General features: G+C 49.1%; 1 protein-coding gene across 3 annotated transcripts in view; it reads right to left on the bottom strand.

The window, feature by feature from the left end:
• The window catches only part of LOC144501245 (lysyl oxidase homolog 3B-like), a 151257-nt gene that overhangs the window by 34334 nt on the left and 94192 nt on the right, over nt 1-22731 (bottom strand). For all 3 annotated transcript variants that reach the window (XM_078224742.1, XM_078224733.1, XM_078224752.1), the window contains exon 7: nt 4618-4772. In XM_078224742.1, coding sequence (XP_078080868.1) covers nt 4618-4772 — 155 coding nt within the window. The remainder of the gene's footprint in view (nt 1-4617; nt 4773-22731) is intronic.

Below are 22731 nucleotides of genomic sequence, written 5' to 3' on the forward strand. Positions count from 1 at the left end.
ACAGCGCAGGGTTAGATACAGAGTAAAGCTCCCTCTACACTGTCCCCATCAGACACGATGTGGAGATGCCGGCGTTGGACTGAGGTAAACACAGTAAGGAGTCTAACAACACCAGGTTAAAGTCCAACAGGTTTATTTGGTAGCAAACGCCACTAGCTTTCGGAGCGCTGCTCCTTCGTCAGGTGAGTGGAAGATCTGCTCATAAACAGCAAACAGGGCATATAAAGACACAAACTCAATTTTGATCTTCCACTCACCTGACGAAGGAGTAGCACTCCGAAAGCTAGTGGCGTTTGCTACCAAATAAACCTGTTGGACTTTAACCTGGTGTTGTTAGACTCCTTACCCCATCAAACACTCCCAGGACAGGTACAGCACGGGGTTAGATACAGAGTAAAGCTCCCTCTACACTGTCCCCATCAAACACTCCCAGGACAGGTACAGCACGGGGTTAGATACAGAGTAAAGCTCCCTCTACACTGTCCCCATCAAACACTCCCAGGACAGGGACAGCACGGGGTTAGATACAGAGTAAAGCTCCCTCTACACTGTCCCCATAAAACACTCCCAGGACAGGGACAGCACGGGGTTAGATACAGAGTAAAGCTCCCTCTACACTGTCCCCATCAAACACTCCCAGGACAGGTACAGCACGGGGTTAGATACAGAGTAAAGCTCCCTCTACACTGTCCCCCATCAAACACTCCCAGGACAGGTACAGCACGGGGTTAGATACAGAGTAAAGCTCCCTCTACACTGTCCCAATCAAACACTCCCAGGACAGGTACAGCACGGGGTTAGATACAGAGTAAAGCTCCCTCTGCACTGATGTTCTCCCTATAGTTTGGGTTGGGTGATTGGTCATGCACTGTTGTCTAAATCCTCCCTCTACCCACCAGCTAGTTTTAAACTCCCTGTTCCTGCTTCATTCATAATGTATCCCCTCTCATTACCCCGAGGAGCTGAATTCTGTGTTTGAATTATTGATTACTGTGGGAATGGTGAACTTTGTTACGTAGAGGATTATGGTTAATCAGCGCAAGCAGATCTCTGGATCCGAATCCTCACTCTCTCTGCATCGAGCTCTCTGCCATTTCACCCCACCTTTCCCTCTCTCCCTCCCCCTACCCTGTCCCCATCTCCACACCCTGTCCCCACACCCACCCTCTCCCCCACCCCCTCCCCTCTCACCACTCCCCTCCCATGCCCAGCCCCCTTCCTGTCCCTACTTCCCGTCACATCCCCGCTCCCTGTCCCCGTCTCCTCCTCCTTTGTCCCATCCTCACCCCCTCTCCGACCTATACATTCCTCCCCACCCCAATCATCCCCTTCCCTTCACTTTCCTAACCTCATCCTCTCACCCTCCTCCCACCCTCACCCTTCTCCCATCCTCGCCCTCCCCCCACCCTCACCCTCCTCCCACCCTCACCCTCCTCCCATCCTCGCCCTCCTCCCATCCTCGCCCTCCCCCCACCCTCACCCTCCTCCCATCCTCGCCCTCCGCCCATCCTCGCCCTCCCCCACCCTCACCCTCCCCCACCCTCGCCCTCCCCCACCCTCGCCCTCCTCCCACCCTCGCCCTCCTCCCACCCTCGCCCTCCTCCCACCCTCGCCCTCCTCCCATCCTCGCCCTCCTCCCATCCTCGCCCTCCTCCCACCCTCGCCCTCCTCCCACCCTCACCCTCCTCCCACCCTCACCCTCCTCCCACCCTCGCCCTCCTCCCATCCTCGCCCTCCTCCCATCCTCGCCCTCCCCCACCCTCCTCCCACCCTCACCCTCCTCCTGACCCCTCACCTTCCTCCTGACCCCTCACCTTCCTCCTCACCCCTCCATCACCTTCCACTCCCCCCCCCCCCCCCGCCCACACTCCCTCTCCAATTCTCCCTCCAATTCCTTCACCTCTCCTTCTCCCTCTACCTCATGCCTCTTTTCCTGTCACCTTGTGTTCATCCTCTGCCTTGCCCACCTCTACGTTCTCTCTCCTCTCTGCGCCTTTCCTGCAGACAATTCCTCCCTGCTCCTTTCCCACTCCAGATCGCTCCCTCACCTCACCTGTACTTCCACCCCACTCCCCATCACATACTCTGACACACACAGTAACCATAAAACACTCTCTCTCACAGGCACACAGATTCACACGCACACACAGATATACACACAGGCACACAGACACACACATGGGCACACACACACACACACAAATATACACACATATACATACACAGATATACACACACAGACACGCATTCACTAACCACAATACACTCATACGCACATGTACACACAGATATGCACACAGACACACACACGCACAGACACACACACACCTACACACAGATATACACACATGCACACAGACACACACACTCACCAACCACAATACACTCTCTCACACACACACACACACACGCTAACCACTGTGCCTTTAAGAAATGTATTTTATGTCGTGGTTCTGGTGAAGGGTGTGTAATAATGCAGCTCGGTCACATGATGCCAAATCGTCTGTAACCGGCAGTTGGTAAATGTGAGGTCATCCATTTTGGGAGGAATAACAGCAAAATTGACTATTATTGAAATGGTAAAAAATTGCAGCATGCTGCTGTGCAGAGGGATCTGGGTGTCCTTGTGCAGGAATCTCAAGGAGTTGGTTTGCAGGTGCAGCAGGTAATTAAGAAGGCAAATGGAATTTTATCCTTCATTACTGGAGGGATCGAATTTAAAAACAGCGAGGTTATGTTGCAGCTGTATAAGGTGCTGGTGAGGCCACACCTGGAGTACTGTGTACAGTTCTGGTCTCTTTACTTGAGAAAGGATATACTGGCACTGGAGGGGGTGCAGAGGGGATTCACTAGGCTGATTCCGGAGTTGAGAGGGTTGGCTTATGAGGAGAGACCGAGTAGACTGGTGCTGTACTCATTGGAATTCAGAAGAATGAGGGGAGATCTTATAGAAACATTTAAGATTATGAAGGGAATAGATAAGATAGAAGCAGGGAGGTTGTTTCCACTGGCGGGTGAAACTAGAACTAGGGGGCATAGCCTCAAAATAAGGGGAAGCAGATTTCGGACTGAGTTGAGGAGGAACTTCTTCACACAAAGGGTTGTGAATCTGTGGAATTCCCTACCCAGTGCAGCAGTTGAGGCTACCTCATTGAATGTTTTTAAGGCAAGGATAGATAAATGTTTGAACAATAAAGGAATTAAGGGTTATGGTGAGCGGGCGGGTAAGTGGAGCTGAGTCCATGAAAAGATCAGCCATAATCTTATTGAATGGCGGAGCAGGCTCGAGGGGCCAGATGGCCTACTCCTGCTCCTAGTTCTTATGTTCTTATGGTCTCACAAGCTGAATTTGCAGGAGTTTAATTGCTCCTAATTATTGGAGTGTTATTTTATTCTGAGCTAATGCTTTATTCTTGTTATTCTTAAGAATTGTTCCCTGGGGTTTCTGAGTAGGGTTGATTACATTGATTGACAAGAAAATCATGTATGTGGGTGGAGCTAGGCTTCCAGAGAGCAAAAAACAGGCAGTTGCAGTTTGAATTTGGCTCTTTCTCTCTCTCTGGAAATTGAAATCTGGGGATCTGCAAGAAAATAGGTGTCACTCTCCTGATAGATCTGCAAAAGGCAAGCTGTATTTACTCTCTCTCCCTCTGGGGTTCTGTGGTTTGGAGACAGATCTTTCTCTGGAGGCTGCTGTCTGAGAGTCAGAAGATGGGTGTCCCTCTGTATCTCTGTCCAGAGAGGCTACAAGGCTGAAGGACTGGGAATTCACCTAAGCCTGTGTACCTTGCTAACTGTTTCCGAAGAGGAATTCACATCTATCAGAAATATTGCTTAAATTGGAACTAATAGGACTAAGCTAGCAGTTAAGAATTATACTGAGTCATGTTTAGGTATTTCAATTGGTAAAAAGTGATGCCAATTCTTTTTGTTATATTTTAGCTGTTAAATAAAGTTTGTCTGAATAAAAACTTCCTAGTGGATCAGTAGAATCACACCTGGAACAGAACACCTTGTGCTCACACCAATACCAAAATCAAGAACAGTTGCGGTCTAGTCCAATTTCATAATATACCTTGGAGTTTCTCATCTGGTCCCCAGCAACACACACACACACAGACTCACAAACTCACAGACTCACACACACACACAGACTCACACACACGGACACACAGACACACACTCACACATAGACTCACACAGAGACTCACACACACACACACAGACTCACACACAGACTCACGCACACAGACACACCCAGACACACACACACATACACCTACTCATATACTCACATACACAGACACACATACACACATACACTTACTCATATACTCACATACACAGACACACATACACTTACTCATATACTCACATACACAGACACACATACACACATACACTTACTCATACTCACATACACAGACACACAGACACACATACACTGACTCATACTCACACACACACACAGACACACTTACTCATACTCACACACACAGACACACACACACACAGACAGACTCACACACACACAGACAGACACACACACACAGATAGACTCACTCACACACACAGACACACACACACAATATGGGTTATTGAACAGAAGTGCCTGACCGTGGTTTCAAAGCCCATATAGGGGACATTGCAGCGAATGGCTGCATCTTCCGTGTGCTTGCAGTCGTCCTGTGTAATATTCTTGGCTGGACAATCCCATATTGACTTTTCAAAGCCAGTACATTGCACCTCGTTGAGATAGATTGGGCCCATCCCTGCAAAAGTGAGCAGAGTTAGTCAGACCCACTCAGAGTGACATCAAACACAACTCACTGAAAGCCAAAACAAAACACCAGAAAAAAGGTAGACTATTAACATACAGAGGGATCTGGGCGTGCAGGTCCACAGCAGGTAACACAGTTGGCCAAGGTGATTATGAAGGCATATGACATGCTTGCCTTCATCGGCCGGATCACTAACTACAAGAGTTGGGAAATTATGTTGCAGCTATATAAAACCTTGGTTAGGCCGCATTTCATAGAATCATAGAATCCCTACAGTGCAGAAGGAGGCCATTCGGCCCATCGAGTCTGCACCGACCACAATCCCACCCAGGCCCTACCCCCACATATTTTACCTGCTAATCCCTCTAACCTATGCATCTCAGGACTCTAAGGGGCAATTTTTAACCTGGCCAATCAACCTAACCTGCACATCTTTGGACTGTGGGAGGAAACCGGAGCACCCGGAGGAAACCCACACAGACATGAGGAGAATGTGCAAACTCCACACAGACAGTGACCCAAGCCGGGAATCGAACCCAGGACCCTGGAGCTGTGAAGCAGCAGTGCTAACCACTGTGCTACCATGCCGCCCCTTTGGAGTATTGCGTGCAGTTCTGGTCACCACACTATCAGAAGGATGTGGAAGCTTTGGAGAGAGCCGCAAAGAAGGTTCACCGGGATGTTGCCTGGACTCGAGGGTGTTGGCTATGAGAAGAGGTTGAATAAACTAGTATTGTTTTCACTGGAAAGACAGAGGCTGAGGGGAGGCCTGATAGAGGTCTACAAAATTGAGAGGCACAGACAGGGTGGATTGTCAAAGGCTTTTTCCCAGGGTGGAAATGTCGATTACAAGCGGCCACAGGTTCAAGGTGAGAGGGGAAAGTTTAAGGGAGATGTGCGGGGGAAGTTTTTCACGCAGAGAGCGGTGGGTGCCTGGAACGCGCTGCCTGGGGAGGTGGTGGAAGCAGCACATTAGCAACATTTAAGAGGCATCTGGATAGGTACAGGAATAGGGAGGGAATAGGGGGATATGGACCGAGTAACGGCAGAAGGTTTCTTTTAGTTTAGTTCGAGCATCATGGTCGGCACAGGCATGGAGGGCCGAAGGGCCTGTTCCTGCGCTGTACTGTTCTTTGTTCTTCTTTATGTTCTAAATGGGAAGAGAATTCCGAAATCAGAAGTGCAAAGGGACTTGGGAATCTGAGTTCAAATTTCTCCGAAGATCAACTTTGCCGGTTGAGTTGGGAGTTACGAATGGAAATGCAATCTTAGCATTCATTTTGAGACAACTAAAAACAGCAGCATTATAGAACAGTTGCTTTATAAAGCTCTGCTCAGACCAGAGCCTGTGCTCTGATTTACCCCACACCCCTCACTGTAACACTCTGATATACCCCACACCCCTCACTGTAACACTCTGATTTACCCCACACCCCCTCACTGTAACACTCCGATATACCCCACACCCCTCACTGTAACACTCTGATATACCCCACACCCCTCACTGTAACACTCTGATTTACCCCACACCCCTCACTGTAACACTCTGATATACCCCACACCCCTCACTGTAACACTCTGATTTACCCCACACCCCTCACTGTAACACTCTGATATACCCCACACCCCTCACTGTAACACTGATATACCCCACACCCCTCACTGTAACACTCTGATTTACCCCACACCCCTCACTGTAACACTGATATACCCCACACCCCTCACTGTAACACTCTGATATACCCCACACCCCCCACTATAACACTCTGATATACCCCACACCCCCCACGATAACACTCTGATATACCCCACACCCCTCACTGTAACACTCTGATATACCCCACACCCCTCACTGTAACACTGATATACCCCACACCCCTCACTGTGACACTCTGATATACCCCACACCCCTCACTGTAACACTCTGATATACCCCACACCCCTCACTGTAACACTGATATACCCCACACCCCTCACTGTAACACTCTGATTTACCCCACACCCCTCACTGTAACACTCTGATATACCCCACACCCCTCACTGTAACACTCTGATATACCCCACACCCCTCACTGTAACACTCTGATTTACCCCACACCCCTCACTGTCACACTGATATACCCCACACCCCTCACTGTAACACTGATATACCCCACACCCCTCACTGTAACACTCTGATATACCCCACACCCCTCACTGTAACACTGATATATCCCACACTTCTCACTGTAACACTGATATACCCCACACCCCTCACTGTAACACTCTGATATACCCCACACCCCTCACTGTAACACTCTGATTTACCCCACACCCCTCACTGTAACACTCTGATTTACCCCACACCCCTCACTGTAACACTCTGATTTACCCCACACCCCTCACTGTAACACTGATATACCCCACACCCCTCACTGTAACACTCTGATTTACCCCACACCCCTCACTGTAACACTCTGATTTACCCCACACCCCTCACTGTAACACTCTGATTTACCCCACACCCCTCACTGTCACACTGATATACCCCACACCCCTCACTGTAACACTCTGATTTACCCCACACCCCTCACTGTAACACTCTGATATACCCCACACCCCTCACTGTAACACTCTGATATACCCCACACCCCTCACTGTAACACTCTGATATACCCCACACCCCTCACTGTAACACTGATATACCCCACACCCCTCACTGTAACACTGATATACCCCACACCCCTCACTGTAACACTCTGATTTACCCCACACCCCTCACTGTAACACTGATATACCCCACACCCCTCACTGTAACACTCTGATATACCCCACACCCCTCACTGTAACACTCTGATATACCCCACACCCCTCACTGTAGCACTCTGATTTACCCCACACCCCTCACTGTAACACTGATATACCCCACACCCCTCACTGTAACACTCTGATATATCCCACACCCCTCACTATAACACTCTGGTATACCCCACACCCCTCACTGTAACACTCTGATACATCCCACACCCCTCACTGTAACACTGATATATCCCACACTCCTCACTGTAACACTGATATACCCCACACCCCTCACTGTAACACTCTGATATACCCCACACCCCTCACTGTAACACTCTGATTTACCCCACACCCCTCACTGTAACACTCTGATTTACCCCACACCCCTCACTGTAACACTCTGATTTACCCCACACCCCTCACTGTAACACTGATATACCCCACACCCCTCACTGTAACACTCTGATTTACCCCACACCCCTCACTGTAACACTCTGATTTACCCCACACCCCTCACTGTAACACTCTGATTTACCCCACACCCCTCACTGTCACACTGATATACCCCACACCCCTCACTGTAACACTCTGATTTACCCCACACCCCTCACTGTAACACTCTGATATACCCCACACCCCTCACTGTAACACTCTGATATACCCCACACCCCTCACTGTAACACTCTGATATACCCCACTCCCCTCACAGTAACACTCTGATATACCCCACTCCCCTCACTGTACACTGATATACCCCACACCCCTCACTGTACACTGATAAACCCCACACCCCTCACTGTAACACTCTGATATACCCCACTCCCCTCACTGTAACACTGATATACCCCACACCCCTCACTGTAACACTGATATACCCCACACCCCTCACTGTAACACTCTGATATACCCCACTCCCCTCACTGTACACTGATATACCCCACACCCCTCACTGTACACTGATAAACCCCACACCCCTCACTGTAACACTCTGATATACCCCACTCCCCTCACTGTAACACTGATATACCCCACACCCCTCACTGTAACACTGATATACCCCACACCCCTCACTGTAACACTCTGATATATCCCACACCCCTCACTGTAACACCGATATACCCCACACCCCTCACTGTAACACTCTGATATACCCCACACCCCTCACTGTAACACTGGTATACCCCACACCCCTCACTGTAACACTGGTATACCCCACACGCCTCACTGTGACACTCTGATATATCCCACACCCCTCACTAGCACTCTGATATACCCCACACGCCTCACTGTAACACTCTGATATACCCCACACCCCTCACTAGCACTCTGATATACCCCACACCCCTCACTAGCACTCTGATATACCCCACACCCCTCACTAGCACTCTGATATACCCCACACCCCTCACTAGCACTCTGATATACCCCACACCCCTCACTGTAACACTCTGATTTACCCCACACCCCCTCACTGTAACACTCCGATATACCCCACACCCCTCACTGTAACACTCTGATATACCCCACACCCCTCACTGTAACACTCTGATTTACGCCACACCCCTCACTGTAACACTCTGATATACCCCACACCCCTCACTGTAACACTCTGATTTACCCCACACCCCTCACTGTAACACTCTGATATACCCCACACCCCTCACTGTAACACTGATATACCCCACACCCCTCACTGTAACACTCTGATTTACCCCACACCCCTCACTGTAACACTGATATACCCCACACCCCTCACTGTAACACTCTGATATACCCCACACCCCCCACTATAACACTCTGATATACCCCACACCCCCCACGATAACACTCTGATATACCCCACACCCCTCACTGTAACACTCTGATATACCCCACACCCCTCACTGTAACACTGATATACCCCACACCCCTCACTGTGACACTCTGATATACCCCACACCCCTCACTGTAACACTCTGATATACCCCACACCCCTCACTGTAACACTGATATACCCCACACCCCTCACTGTAACACTCTGATTTACCCCACACCCCTCACTGTAACACTCTGATATACCCCACACCCCTCACTGTAACACTCTGATATACCCCACACCCCTCACTGTAACACTCTGATTTACCCCACACCCCTCACTGTAACACTGATATACCCCACACCCCTCACTGTAACACTGATATACCCCACACCCCTCACTGTAACACTCTGATATACCCCACACCCCTCACTGTAACACTGATATATCCCACACTCCTCACTGTAACACTGATATACCCCACACCCCTCACTGTAACACTCTGATATACCCCACACCCCTCACTGTAACACTCTGATTTACCCCACACCCCTCACTGTAACACTCTGATTTACCCCACACCCCTCACTGTAACACTCTGATTTACCCCACACCCCTCACTGTAACACTGATATACCCCACACCCCTCACTGTAACACTCTGATTTACCCCACACCCCTCACTGTAACACTCTGATTTACCCCACACCCCTCACTGTAACACTCTGATTTACCCCACACCCCTCACTGTCACACTGATATACCCCACACCCCTCACTGTAACACTCTGATTTACCCCACACCCCTCACTGTAACACTCTGATATACCCCACACCCCTCACTGTAACACTCTGATATACCCCACACCCCTCACTGCAACACTCTGATATACCCCACACCCCTCACTGTAACACTGATATACCCCACACCCCTCACTGTAACACTGATATACCCCACACCCCTCACTGTAACACTCTGATTTACCCCACACCCCTCACTGTAACACTGATATACCCCACACCCCTCACTGTAACACTCTGATATACCCCACACCCCTCACTGTAACACTCTGATATACCCCACACCCCTCACTGTAACACTCTGATATACCCCACACCCCTCACTGTAACACTCTGATATACCCCACACCCCTCACTGTAACACTCTGATTTACCCCACACCCCTCACTGTAACACTGATATACCCCACACCCCTCACTGTAACACTCTGATATATCCCACACCCCTCACTATAACACTCTGGTATACCCCACACCCCTCACTGTAACACTCTGATAAACACCACACCCATCACTGTAACGCACTGATATATCCCACACCCCTCACTGTACACTGATATACCCCACACCCCTCACTGTAACACTCTGATATACCCCACTCCCCTCACTGTACACTGATATACCCCACACCCCTCACTGTAACACTGATATACCCCACACCCCTCACTGTAACACTCTGATATACCCCACTCCCCTCACTGTACACTGATATACCCCACACCCCTCACTGTACACTGATAAACCCCACACCCCTCACTGTAACACTCTGATATACCCCACTCCCCTCACTGTAACACTGATATACCCCACACCCCTCACTGTAACACTGATATACCCCACACCCCTCACTGTAACACTCTGATATATCCCACACCCCTCACTGTAACACCGATATACCCCACACCCCTCACTGTAACACTCTGATATACCCCACACCCCTCACTGTAACACTGGTATACCCCACACCCCTCACTGTAACACTGGTATACCCCACACGCCTCACTGTGACACTCTGATATATCCCACACCCCTCACTAGCACTCTGATATACCCCACACGCCTCACTGTAACACTCTGATATACCCCACACCCCTCACTAGCACTCTGATATACCCCACACCCCTCACTAGCACTCTGATATACCCCACACCCCTCACTAGCACTCTGATATACCCCACAGCCCTCACTGTATCACTCTGATATACCCCACACCCCTCACTGTAACACTGATATACCCCACACCCCTCACTGTAACACTGGTATACCCCACACGCCTCACTGTGACACTCTGATATATCCCACACCCCTCACTAGCACTCTGATATACCCCACACGCCTCACTGTAACACTCTGATATACCCCACACCCCTCACTAGCACTCTGATATACCCCACACCCCTCACTAGCACTCTGATATACCCCACACCCCTCACTAGCACTCTGATATACCCCACAGCCCTCACTGTATCACTCTGATATACCTCACACCTCTCACCGCAGCACTGATATACCCAACACCCCTCACTGTAACACTGATATACCCCACACCCCTCACTGTAACACTGATATACCCCACACCCCTCACTGTAACACTGATATATCCCACACCCCTCACTGTAACACTCTGATATATCCCACACCCCTCACTGTAACACTCTGATATATCCCACACCCCTCACTGTAACACACTGATACACCCCACACCCCTCACTGTAACACTCTGATATATCCCACACCCCTCACTGTAACACTCTGATATATCCCACACCCCTCACTGTAACACACTGATACACCCCACACCCCTCACTGTAACACTGATATACCCCACACCCCTCACTGTAACACTCTGATATATCCCACACCCCTCACTGTAACACTGATATACCCCACACCCCTCACTGTGACACTCTGAAAAACCCCATACCCCTCACTATAACACTGTGATATACCCCACACCCCTCACTATAACACTGATATACCCCACACCCCTCACTATAACACTGATATACCCCACACCCCTCACTATAACACTGATATACCCCACACCCCTCACTGTGACACTCTGATATACCCCACACCCCTCACTGTGACACTCTGATATACCCCACACCCCTCACTGTAACACTGATATACCCCACACCCCTCACTGTGACACTCTGATATACCCCACATCCCTCACTGTAACACTCTGAAAAACCCCATACCCCTCACTATAACACTGTGATATACCCCACACCCCTCACTATAACACTGATATACCCCACACCCCTCACTGTAACACTGATATACCCCACACCCCTCACTGTAACACTGATATACCCCACACCCCTCACTGTAACACTGATATACCCCACACCCCTCACTATAACACTGATATACCCCACACCCCTCACTGTAACACTCTGATATACCCCACACCCCTCACTGTAACACTGATATACCCCACACCCCTCACTGTTACACTGATATACCCCACACCCCTCACTGTAACACTCTGATATACCCCACACCCCTCACTGTAACACTCTGATTTAACCCACACCCCTCACTGTAACACACTGATATACCCCACACGCCTCACTGTGACATAGAACATAGAACATAGTACAGTACAGCACAGAACAGGCCCTTCGGCCCACGATGTTGTGCCGACCTTCATCTGAAACCAAGATCAAGCTATCCCACTCCCTATCATCCTGGTGTGCTCCATGTGCCTATCCAATAACCGCTTAAATTTTTCTAAAGTGTCTGACTCCACTATCACTGCAGGCAGTCCATTCCACACCCCAACCACTCTCTGCGTGAAGAACCTACCTCTGATATCCTTCCTATATCTCCCACCATGAACCCTATAGTTATGCCCCCTTGTAATAGCTCCATCCACCCGAGGAAATAGTCTTTGAACGTTCACTCTATCTATCCCCTTCATCATTTTATACACCTCTATTAAGTCTCCCCTCAGCCTCCTCCGCTCCAGAGAGAACAGCCCCAGCTCCCTCAACCTTTCCTCATATGACCTACCCTCCAAACCAGGCAGCATCCTGGTAAATCTCCTCTGCACTCCTTCCAGCGCTTCCACATCCTTCCTATAGTGAGGTGACCAGAACTGCACACAATATTCCAAATGTGGTCTCACCAAGGTCCTGTACAGTTGCAGCATAACCCCACGGCTCTTAAACTCCAACCCCCTGTTAATAAAAGCTAACACACTATAGGCCTTCTTCACAGCTCTATCCACTTGACTGGCAACCTTTAGAGATCTGTGGATATGGACCCCAAGATCTCTCTGTTCCTCCACAGTCTTCAGAACCCTACCTTTGACCCTGTAATCCACATTTAAATATGTCCTACCAAAATGAATCACCTCACATTTATCAGGGTTAAACTCCATTTGCCATTTTTCAGCCCAGCTTTGCATCCTATCTATGACACTCTGATATAGAACATAGAACATAGAACATTACAGCGCAGAACAGGCCCTTCGGCCCACGATGTTGCACCGACCAGTTAAAAAAAAACTGTGACCCTCCAACCTAAACCAATTTCTTTTCGTCCATGAACCTATCTACGGATCTCTTAAACGCCCCCAAACTAGGCGCATTTACTACTGATGCTGGCAGGGCATTCCAATCCCTCACCACCCTCTGGGTAAAGAACCTACCCCTGACATCGGTTCTATAACTACCCCCCCTCAATTTAAAGCCATGCCCCCTCGTGCTGGATTTCTCCATCAGAGGAAAAAGGCTATCACTATCCACCCTATCTAAACCTCTAATCATCTTATATGTTTCAATAAGATCCCCTCTTAGCCGCCGCCTTTCCAGCGAAAACAATCCCAAATCCCTCAGCCTCTCCTCATAGGATCTCCCCTCCATACCAGGCAACATCCTGGTAAACCTCCTCTGCACCCTCTCCAAAGCCTCCACATCCTTCCTGTAATGTGGGGACCAGAACTGCACACAGTACTCCAAGTGCGGCCGCACCAGAGTTGTGTACAGTTGCAACATAACGCTACGACTCCTAAATTCAATCCCCCTACCAATAAACGCCAAGACACCATATGCCTTCTTAACAACCTTATCTACTTGATTCCCAACTTTCAGGGATCTATGCACACATACACCTAGATCCCTCTGCTCCTCCACACTATTCAAAGTCCTCCCGTTAGCCCTATACTCAACACATCTGTTATTCCTACCAAAGTGAATTACCTCACACTTCTCCGCATTAAACTCCATCCGCCACCTCTCGGCCCAACTTTGCAACCTGTCTAAGTCTTCCTGCAAACTACGACACCCTTCCTCACTGTCTACCACACCACCGACTTTGGTGTCATCAGCAAATTTGCTAATCCACCCAACTATACCCTCATCCAGATCATTAATAAATATTACAAACAGCAGTGGCCCCAAAACAGATCCCTGAGGTACACCACTTGTAACCGCACTCCATGATGAATATTTACTATCAACCACCACCCTCTGTTTCCTATCCGCTAGCCAATTCCTGATCCAATTTCCTAGATCACCCCCAATCCCATACATCTGCATTTTCTGCAGAAGCCTACCATGGTGAACCTTATCAAACGCCTTACTAAAATCCATATATACCACGTCCACTGCCTTGCCCCCATCCACCTCCTTGGTCACTTTCTCAAAAAACTCAATAAGGTTAGTAAGGCACGACCTACCTGCCACAAAACCATGCTGACTATCACCTATCAATTCATTACTCTCCAAATAACTATAAATCCTATCCCTTATAATTTTTTCCAACATCTTGCCGACAACAGAAGTGAGACTCACCGGTCTATAATTCCCGGGGAAGTCTCTGTTCCCCTTCTTAAACAATGGGACAACATTCGCTAACCTCCAATCTTCTGGTACTATACCAGAGGCCAACGACGACCTGAAGATCAGAGCCAGAGGCTCTGCAATCACTTCTCTTGCCTCCCAGAGAATCCTTGGATAAATCCCATCCGGACCAGGGGATTTATCTATTTTCAGACCCTCCAGAATATCCTGCACATCCTCCTTATCAACTGTAATACTGTCTATTCTACTCCCTTGCAACCCAGTGTCCTCCTCAGCTATATTCATGTCCCCTTGCGTGAACACCGAAGAGAAATATTGGTTCAATGCTTCACCAATCTCCTCCGGTTCCACACATAACTTCCCTCTGCCATCTATAACTGGCCCTAAACTTGCCCTAACCAACATTCTGTTCTTGACATACCTATAGAACGCCTTAGGATTCTCTTTAACCCTATCCGCCAAAGTCTTCTCATGTCCCCTTTTAGCCCTTCTAAGCTCGCTCTTCAACTCCCTCTTAGCCAATCTAAAGCTTTCTAGTGCACTACCCGAGTGCTCACGTCTCATCCGAACATAAGCCTCCTTTTTCTTTTTAACCAACAAAGAAACTTTTTTGGTGCACCACGGTTCCCTAGCCCTACCAATTCCTCCTTGCCTGACAGGGACATACCTATCACAGACTCGCAGTAGCTGCTCCTTGAAAAAACTCCACATGTCGGACGTTCCCAGTCCCTGTAATCTCCTAGTCCAACCTATGTTTCCTAATTCTCTCCTAATAGCCTCATAATTACCCTTCCCCCAGCTAAAACCACTGGCCCGAGGTTCATGCCTATCCCTTTCCATCACTAAGGTGAACGTAACCGAATTGTGGTCACTATCACCAAAATGCACACCAACTTCCAAGTCTAGCACCTGGTCTGGCTCATTTCCCAGCACCAGATCCAATATAGCCTCACCTCTAGTTGGCCTGTCTACATACTGAGTCAAAAAACCTTCCTGCACGCTTTGAACAAAAACTGACCCCTCTAACGAGCTAGAGCTATAACAATTCCAGTCAATATTAGTCAAGTTAAAATCCCCCATAACAATTGCCCTATTACTTTCACTCCTAAGCAGGATTGACTCCGCAATCCTTTCCTCAACCTCTCTAGAACTTTTAGGAGGTCTATAAAAGACTCCCAACAGGGTGACCTCTCCTCTCCTATTTCTAATCTCCGCCCATACTACCTCAACAGATAAGTCCTCATCAAACCTCCTCTCTGACACTGTGATACAATCTCTGACCAATAATGCTACCCCTCCCCCTCTTCTACCTCCTTCCCTACTTCGACTAAAACATTTGAACCCCGGGACCTGCAGCATCATTCCTGCCCCTGCTCTATCCATGTCTCTGAAATAGCCACAACATCGAAGTCCCAGGTACTGATCCACGCTGCAAGTTCACCCACTTTATTGCGAATACTCCTGGCATTGAAGTATACACATTTCAAACCCTGCTCCACCCCACCTCTGCAATGCCGTGCATTGCAGTCCCCATCCATGCATCCCTCACTTTCAGCCCCACTACTCAGGATCCCTCCCCCCCCCCGAATCAGTTTAAACCTCCCTGCATGGCCTTAGCAAATTTACCCCCCAGGATATTGGTCCCCTTCTGATTAAGGTGTAGACCATCCTTCTCATAGAGGTCACACCTTCCCCAGTACGAGCCCCAATATCTCACATCCCTCACTGTAACACTGATATACCCCACACTCCTTGCTGTAACACACTGATATACCCCACACCCCTCAGTGTAACACATTGATATACCCCACACCCCTCACTGTAACACTAATATACCCCACACCCCTCACTGTAACACTGATATGCCCCACATCCCTCACTGTAACACTGATATACCCCACACTCCTTGCTGTAACACACTGATATACCCCACACCCCTCAGTGTAACACATTGATATACCCCACACCCCTCACTGTAACACTAATATACCCCACACCCCTCACTGTAACACTGATATGCCCCACACCCCTCACTGTAACACTCTGATATACCCCACACCCCTCACTGTAACACACTGATATACCCCACACCCCTCACAATAACACACTGATATACCCTACACCCCTCACTGTAACACTCTGATATACCCCACATCCCTTGCTGGAACACACTGCAATACCCCACATCCCTCACAGTAACACACTGATATACCGCACACCCCTCACAATAACACACTGATATACCCCACACCCCTCACTGTAACGCTCTGATATACCACACACCCCTCACTGTAACGCTCTGATATACCACACACCCCTCACTGTAACACTCTGATATATCCCACACCCCTCACTGTAACACTGATATACCCCACACCCCTCACTGTAACACTGATATACCCCACACCCCTCATTGTAACACTCTGGTATACCCCACAACCCTCACTATAACACTCTGATATATCCCACACCCCTCACTGTAACACTGATATACCCCATACCCCTCACTGTAACACTCTGATATACCCCACAACCCTCACTGTAACACTCTGATATATCCCACACCCCTCACTGTAACACTGATATACCCCACACCCCTCACTGTAACACTCTGGTATACCCCACAACCCTCACTATAACACTCTGATATATCCCACACCCCTCACTGTAACACTCTGAGAGACCCCACATCCCTCACTGTAACACTCTGATATACCCCACACTCCTCACTGTAATGCTCTGATATACCCCACACCCCTCACTGCAACACTCTGATATACCCCACACCCCTCACTGTAACACTCTGATATACCCCACACCCCTCACTGGAACACTGATATACCCCACATCCCTCACTGTAACACTGATATACCCCACACCCCTCACTGTAACACTCTGATATACCACACACCCCTCACTGTAACACTCTGATATACCCCACACCCCTCACTGTAACACTCTGATATACCACACACCCCTCACTGTAACACTCTGATATACCCCACACCCCTCACTGTAACACTCTGATATACCCCACACCCCTCACTGTAACACTCTGATATACCACACACCCCTCACTGTAACACTCTGATATACCCCACACCCCTCACTGTAACACTCTGATATACCCCACACCCCTCACTGTAACACTCTGATATATCCCACACCCCTCACTGTAACACTGATATACCCCACACCCCTCACTGTAACACTCTGATATACCACACACCCCTCACTGTAACACTCTGATACACCCCACACCCCTCACTGTAACACTCTGATATACCACACACCCCTCACTGTAACACTCTGATATACCCCACACCCCTCACTGTAACACTCTGATATACCCCACACCCCTCACTGTGACAGTCTGATATACCCCACACCCCTCACTGTAACACCCTGATATACCCCACACCCCTCACTGTAACACTCTGATATACCCCACACCACTCACTGTAACACTGATATACCCCACACCCCTCACTGTAACACTCTGATACACCCCACACCCCTCACTGTAACACTCTGATATACCACACACCCCTCACTGTAACACTCTGATATACCCCACACCCCTCACTGTAACACTCTGATATACCCCACACCCCTCACTGTAACACTCTGATATACCCCACACCACTCACTGTAACACTGATAGACCCCACACCCCTCACTATAACACTCTGATATACCCCACACCCCTCACTGTAACACTCTGATATACCCCACACCCCTCACTGGAACACTCTGATATACCCCACACCCCTCAATGGAACACTCTGATATACCCCACACCCCTCACTGTAACACTCTGATATACACCACACCCCTCACTGTAACACTCTGAAAAACCCCATAGCCCTCACTATAACACTGTGATATACCCCACACCCCTCACTATAACACTGATATACCCCACACCCCTCACTGTAACACTGATATACCCCACACCCCTCACTGTAACACTGATATACCCCACACCCCTCACTGTTACACTGATATACCCCACACTCCTTGCTGTAACACGGACATAGCCCACAGCCCTCACTGTAACAATCTGATATACCCCACACCCCTCACTGTAACACTGATACACCCCACACCTCTCATTGTAACACTGATATATCCCACAATCCTCACTGTAACACGGACATAGCCCACAGCCCTCACTGTAACACTCTGATATACCCCACACCCCTCACTGTTACACTGATATACCCCACACCCCTCACTGTAACACTGATATACCCCACACCCCTCACTGTAACACTGATATACCCCACACCCCTCACTGTAACACTGATATACCCCACAGCCCTCACTGTAACACTCTGATATACCCCACACCCCTCACTGTAACACTCTGATATACCCCACACCCTTCACTGTGACACTCTGATATACCCCACACCCCCCACTGTAGCCCTCTGATATACCCCACATCCCTCACTGTAACACTCTGATAAACCCCATACCCCTCACTATAACACTGTGATATACCCCACACCCCTCACTATAACACTGATATACCCCACACCCGTCACTGTAACACTGATATACCCCACACCCCTCACTGTAACACTGATATACCCCACACCCCTCACTGTAACACTGATATACCCCACACCCCTCACTGTAACACTCTGATATACCCCACACCCCTCACTGTAACACTCTGATATACCCCACACCCCTCACTGTAACACTCTGATATACACCACACCCCTCACTGTAACACTCTGATATATCCCACACCCCTCACTGTAACACTGATACACCCCACACCCCTCACTGTAACACTCTGATATGCCCCACACCCCTCACTGTAACACTGATATACCCCACACCCCTCACTGTAACACTGATATACCCCACACCCCTCACTGTAACACTGATATACCCCACACCCCTCACTATAACACTGATATACCCCACACCCCTCACTGTAACAGTCTGATATACCCCACACCCCTCACTGTAACACACTGATATACCCCACACCCCTCACTGTAACACTCTGATATACCCCACACCCCTCACTGTAACACTGATATACCCCACACCCCTCACCGTAACACTCTGATATACCCCACACCCCTCACTGTAACACTGATATACCCCACACCTCTCATTGTAACACTCTGATATACCCCACACCCCTCACTGTAACACTGATATACCCCACACCCCTCACTGTAACACTCTGATATACCCCACACCCATCACTGTAACACTGATATACCCCACACCCCTCACTGTAACACTCTGATATACCCCACACCCCTCACTGTAACACTCTGATATACCCCACACCCCTCACTGTAACACTCTGATATATCCCACACCCCTCACTGTAACACTCTGATATACCCCACACCCCTCACTGTAACACTGATATACCCCACACCTCTCATTGTAACACTCTGATATATCACACACCCCTCACTGAAACACTCTGATATACCCCACAAACCTCACTGTAACACTCTGATATATCACACACCCCTCACTCAAACACTCTGATATATCCCACACCTCTCATTGTAACACTGATATACCCCACACCCCTCACTGTAACACTCTGATATACCCCACACCCCTCACTGTAACACTCTGATATACCCCACACCCCTCACTGTAACACTCTGATATACCCCACACCCCTCACTGTAACACTCTGATATACCCCACACCCCTCACTGTAACACTCTGATATATCCCACACCCCTCACTGTAACACTCTGATATATCACACACCCCTCACTGAAACACTCTGATATATCCCACACCTCTCATTGTAACACTGATATATCCCAAACCCCTCAATGTAACACGGACATAGCCCACAGCCCTCACTGTAACACTCTGATATACCCCACACCCCTCACTGTAACACTGATACACCCCACACCCCTCACTGTAACACTGATATACCCCACACCCCTCACTGTAACACTCTGATATACCCCACACCCCTCACTGTAACACTGATACACCCCGCACCTCTCACTGTAACACTCTGATATACCCCACACCTCTCATTGTAACACTGATATACCCCACACCCCTCACTGTGACACTCTGATATACCCCACACCCCCCACTGTAGCACTCTGATATACCCCACACCCCTCACTGTAACATTCTGATACACTTCACACCCCTCACAGTAACACACTGATATACCACACGTCCCTCACTTTAACACGGATATACCCCATACCCCTCACTGTAACACTCTCTGATATACCCCACACCCCTCACTGTAACACTCTCTGATATACCCCACACCCCTCACTGAAACACTCTGATATACCCCACACCCCTCACTGTAACACTCTGATATACCCCACACCCCTCACTGTAACACTCTGATATAACCCACACCCCTCACTGTAACACTCTGATATACCCCACACCCCTCACTGAAACACTCTGATATACCCCACACCCCTCACTGTCACACTGATATACCCCACATCCCTCACTGTAACACTGATATACCCCACTCCCCTCACTGTAACATTGATATACCCCACTCCCCTCACTGTAACACTCTGATATACCCCACACCCCTCACTGTAACACTCTGATATACCCCACACCCCTCACTGTCACACTGATATACCCCACTCCCCTCACTGTAACATTGATATACCCCACTCCCCTCACTGTAACATTGATATACCCCACTCCCCTCACTGTAACACTCTGATATATCTCACAACCCTCACTGCAACACTCTGATATACCCCACACCCCTCACTGTAACACTGATATACACCACACCCCTCACTGTAACACTCTGATATACCCCACACCCCTCACTGTAACACTATGATATATCCCACACCCCTCACTATAACATTCTGATAAACCCCACACCCCTCACTGTCACACGCTCATATACCGCACACCCCTCACTGTAACACGGATATACCCCACACCCCTCACTGTAACACTGATATACCCCACTCCCCTCACTGTAACACTCTGATATACCCCACACGCCTCACTGCCACACGCTGATATACCCCACACCCCTCACTGTAACACTGATATACCCCACACCCCTCACTGTAACACTCTGATATACCCCACACCCCTCACTGTAACACTCTGATATACCCCACACCCCTCACTGTAACATTGATATACCCCATACCCCTCACTGTAACACTGATATACCCCACACCCCTCACTGTAACACTCTGATATACCCCACACCCCTCACTGTAACACTCTGATATACCCCACACCCCTCACTGTAACACTCTGATATACCCCACACCCCTCACTGTAACACTCTGATATACCCCACACCCCTCACTGTAACACTCTGATATATCCCACACCCCTCACTGTAACACTCTGATATATCACACACCCCTCACTGAAACACTCTGATATATCCCACACCTCTCATTGTAACACTGATATATCCCAAACCCCTCAATGTAACACGGACATAGCCCACAGCCCTCACTGTAACACTCTGATATACCCCACACCCCTCACTGTAACACTGATACACCCCACACCCCTCACTGTAACACTGATATACCCCACACCCCTCACTGTAACACTCTGATATACCCCACACCCCTCACTGTAACACTGATACACCCCGCACCTCTCACTGTAACACTCTGATATACCCCACACCTCTCATTGTAACACTGATATACCCCACACCGCTCACTGTGACACTCTGATATACCCCACACCCCCCACTGTAGCACTCTGATATACCCCACAC

Source organism: Mustelus asterias, chromosome 1 (assembly GCF_964213995.1).
Source record: "Mustelus asterias chromosome 1, sMusAst1.hap1.1, whole genome shotgun sequence".
Classification (NCBI taxonomy): Eukaryota; Metazoa; Chordata; class Chondrichthyes; order Carcharhiniformes; family Triakidae; genus Mustelus; species Mustelus asterias.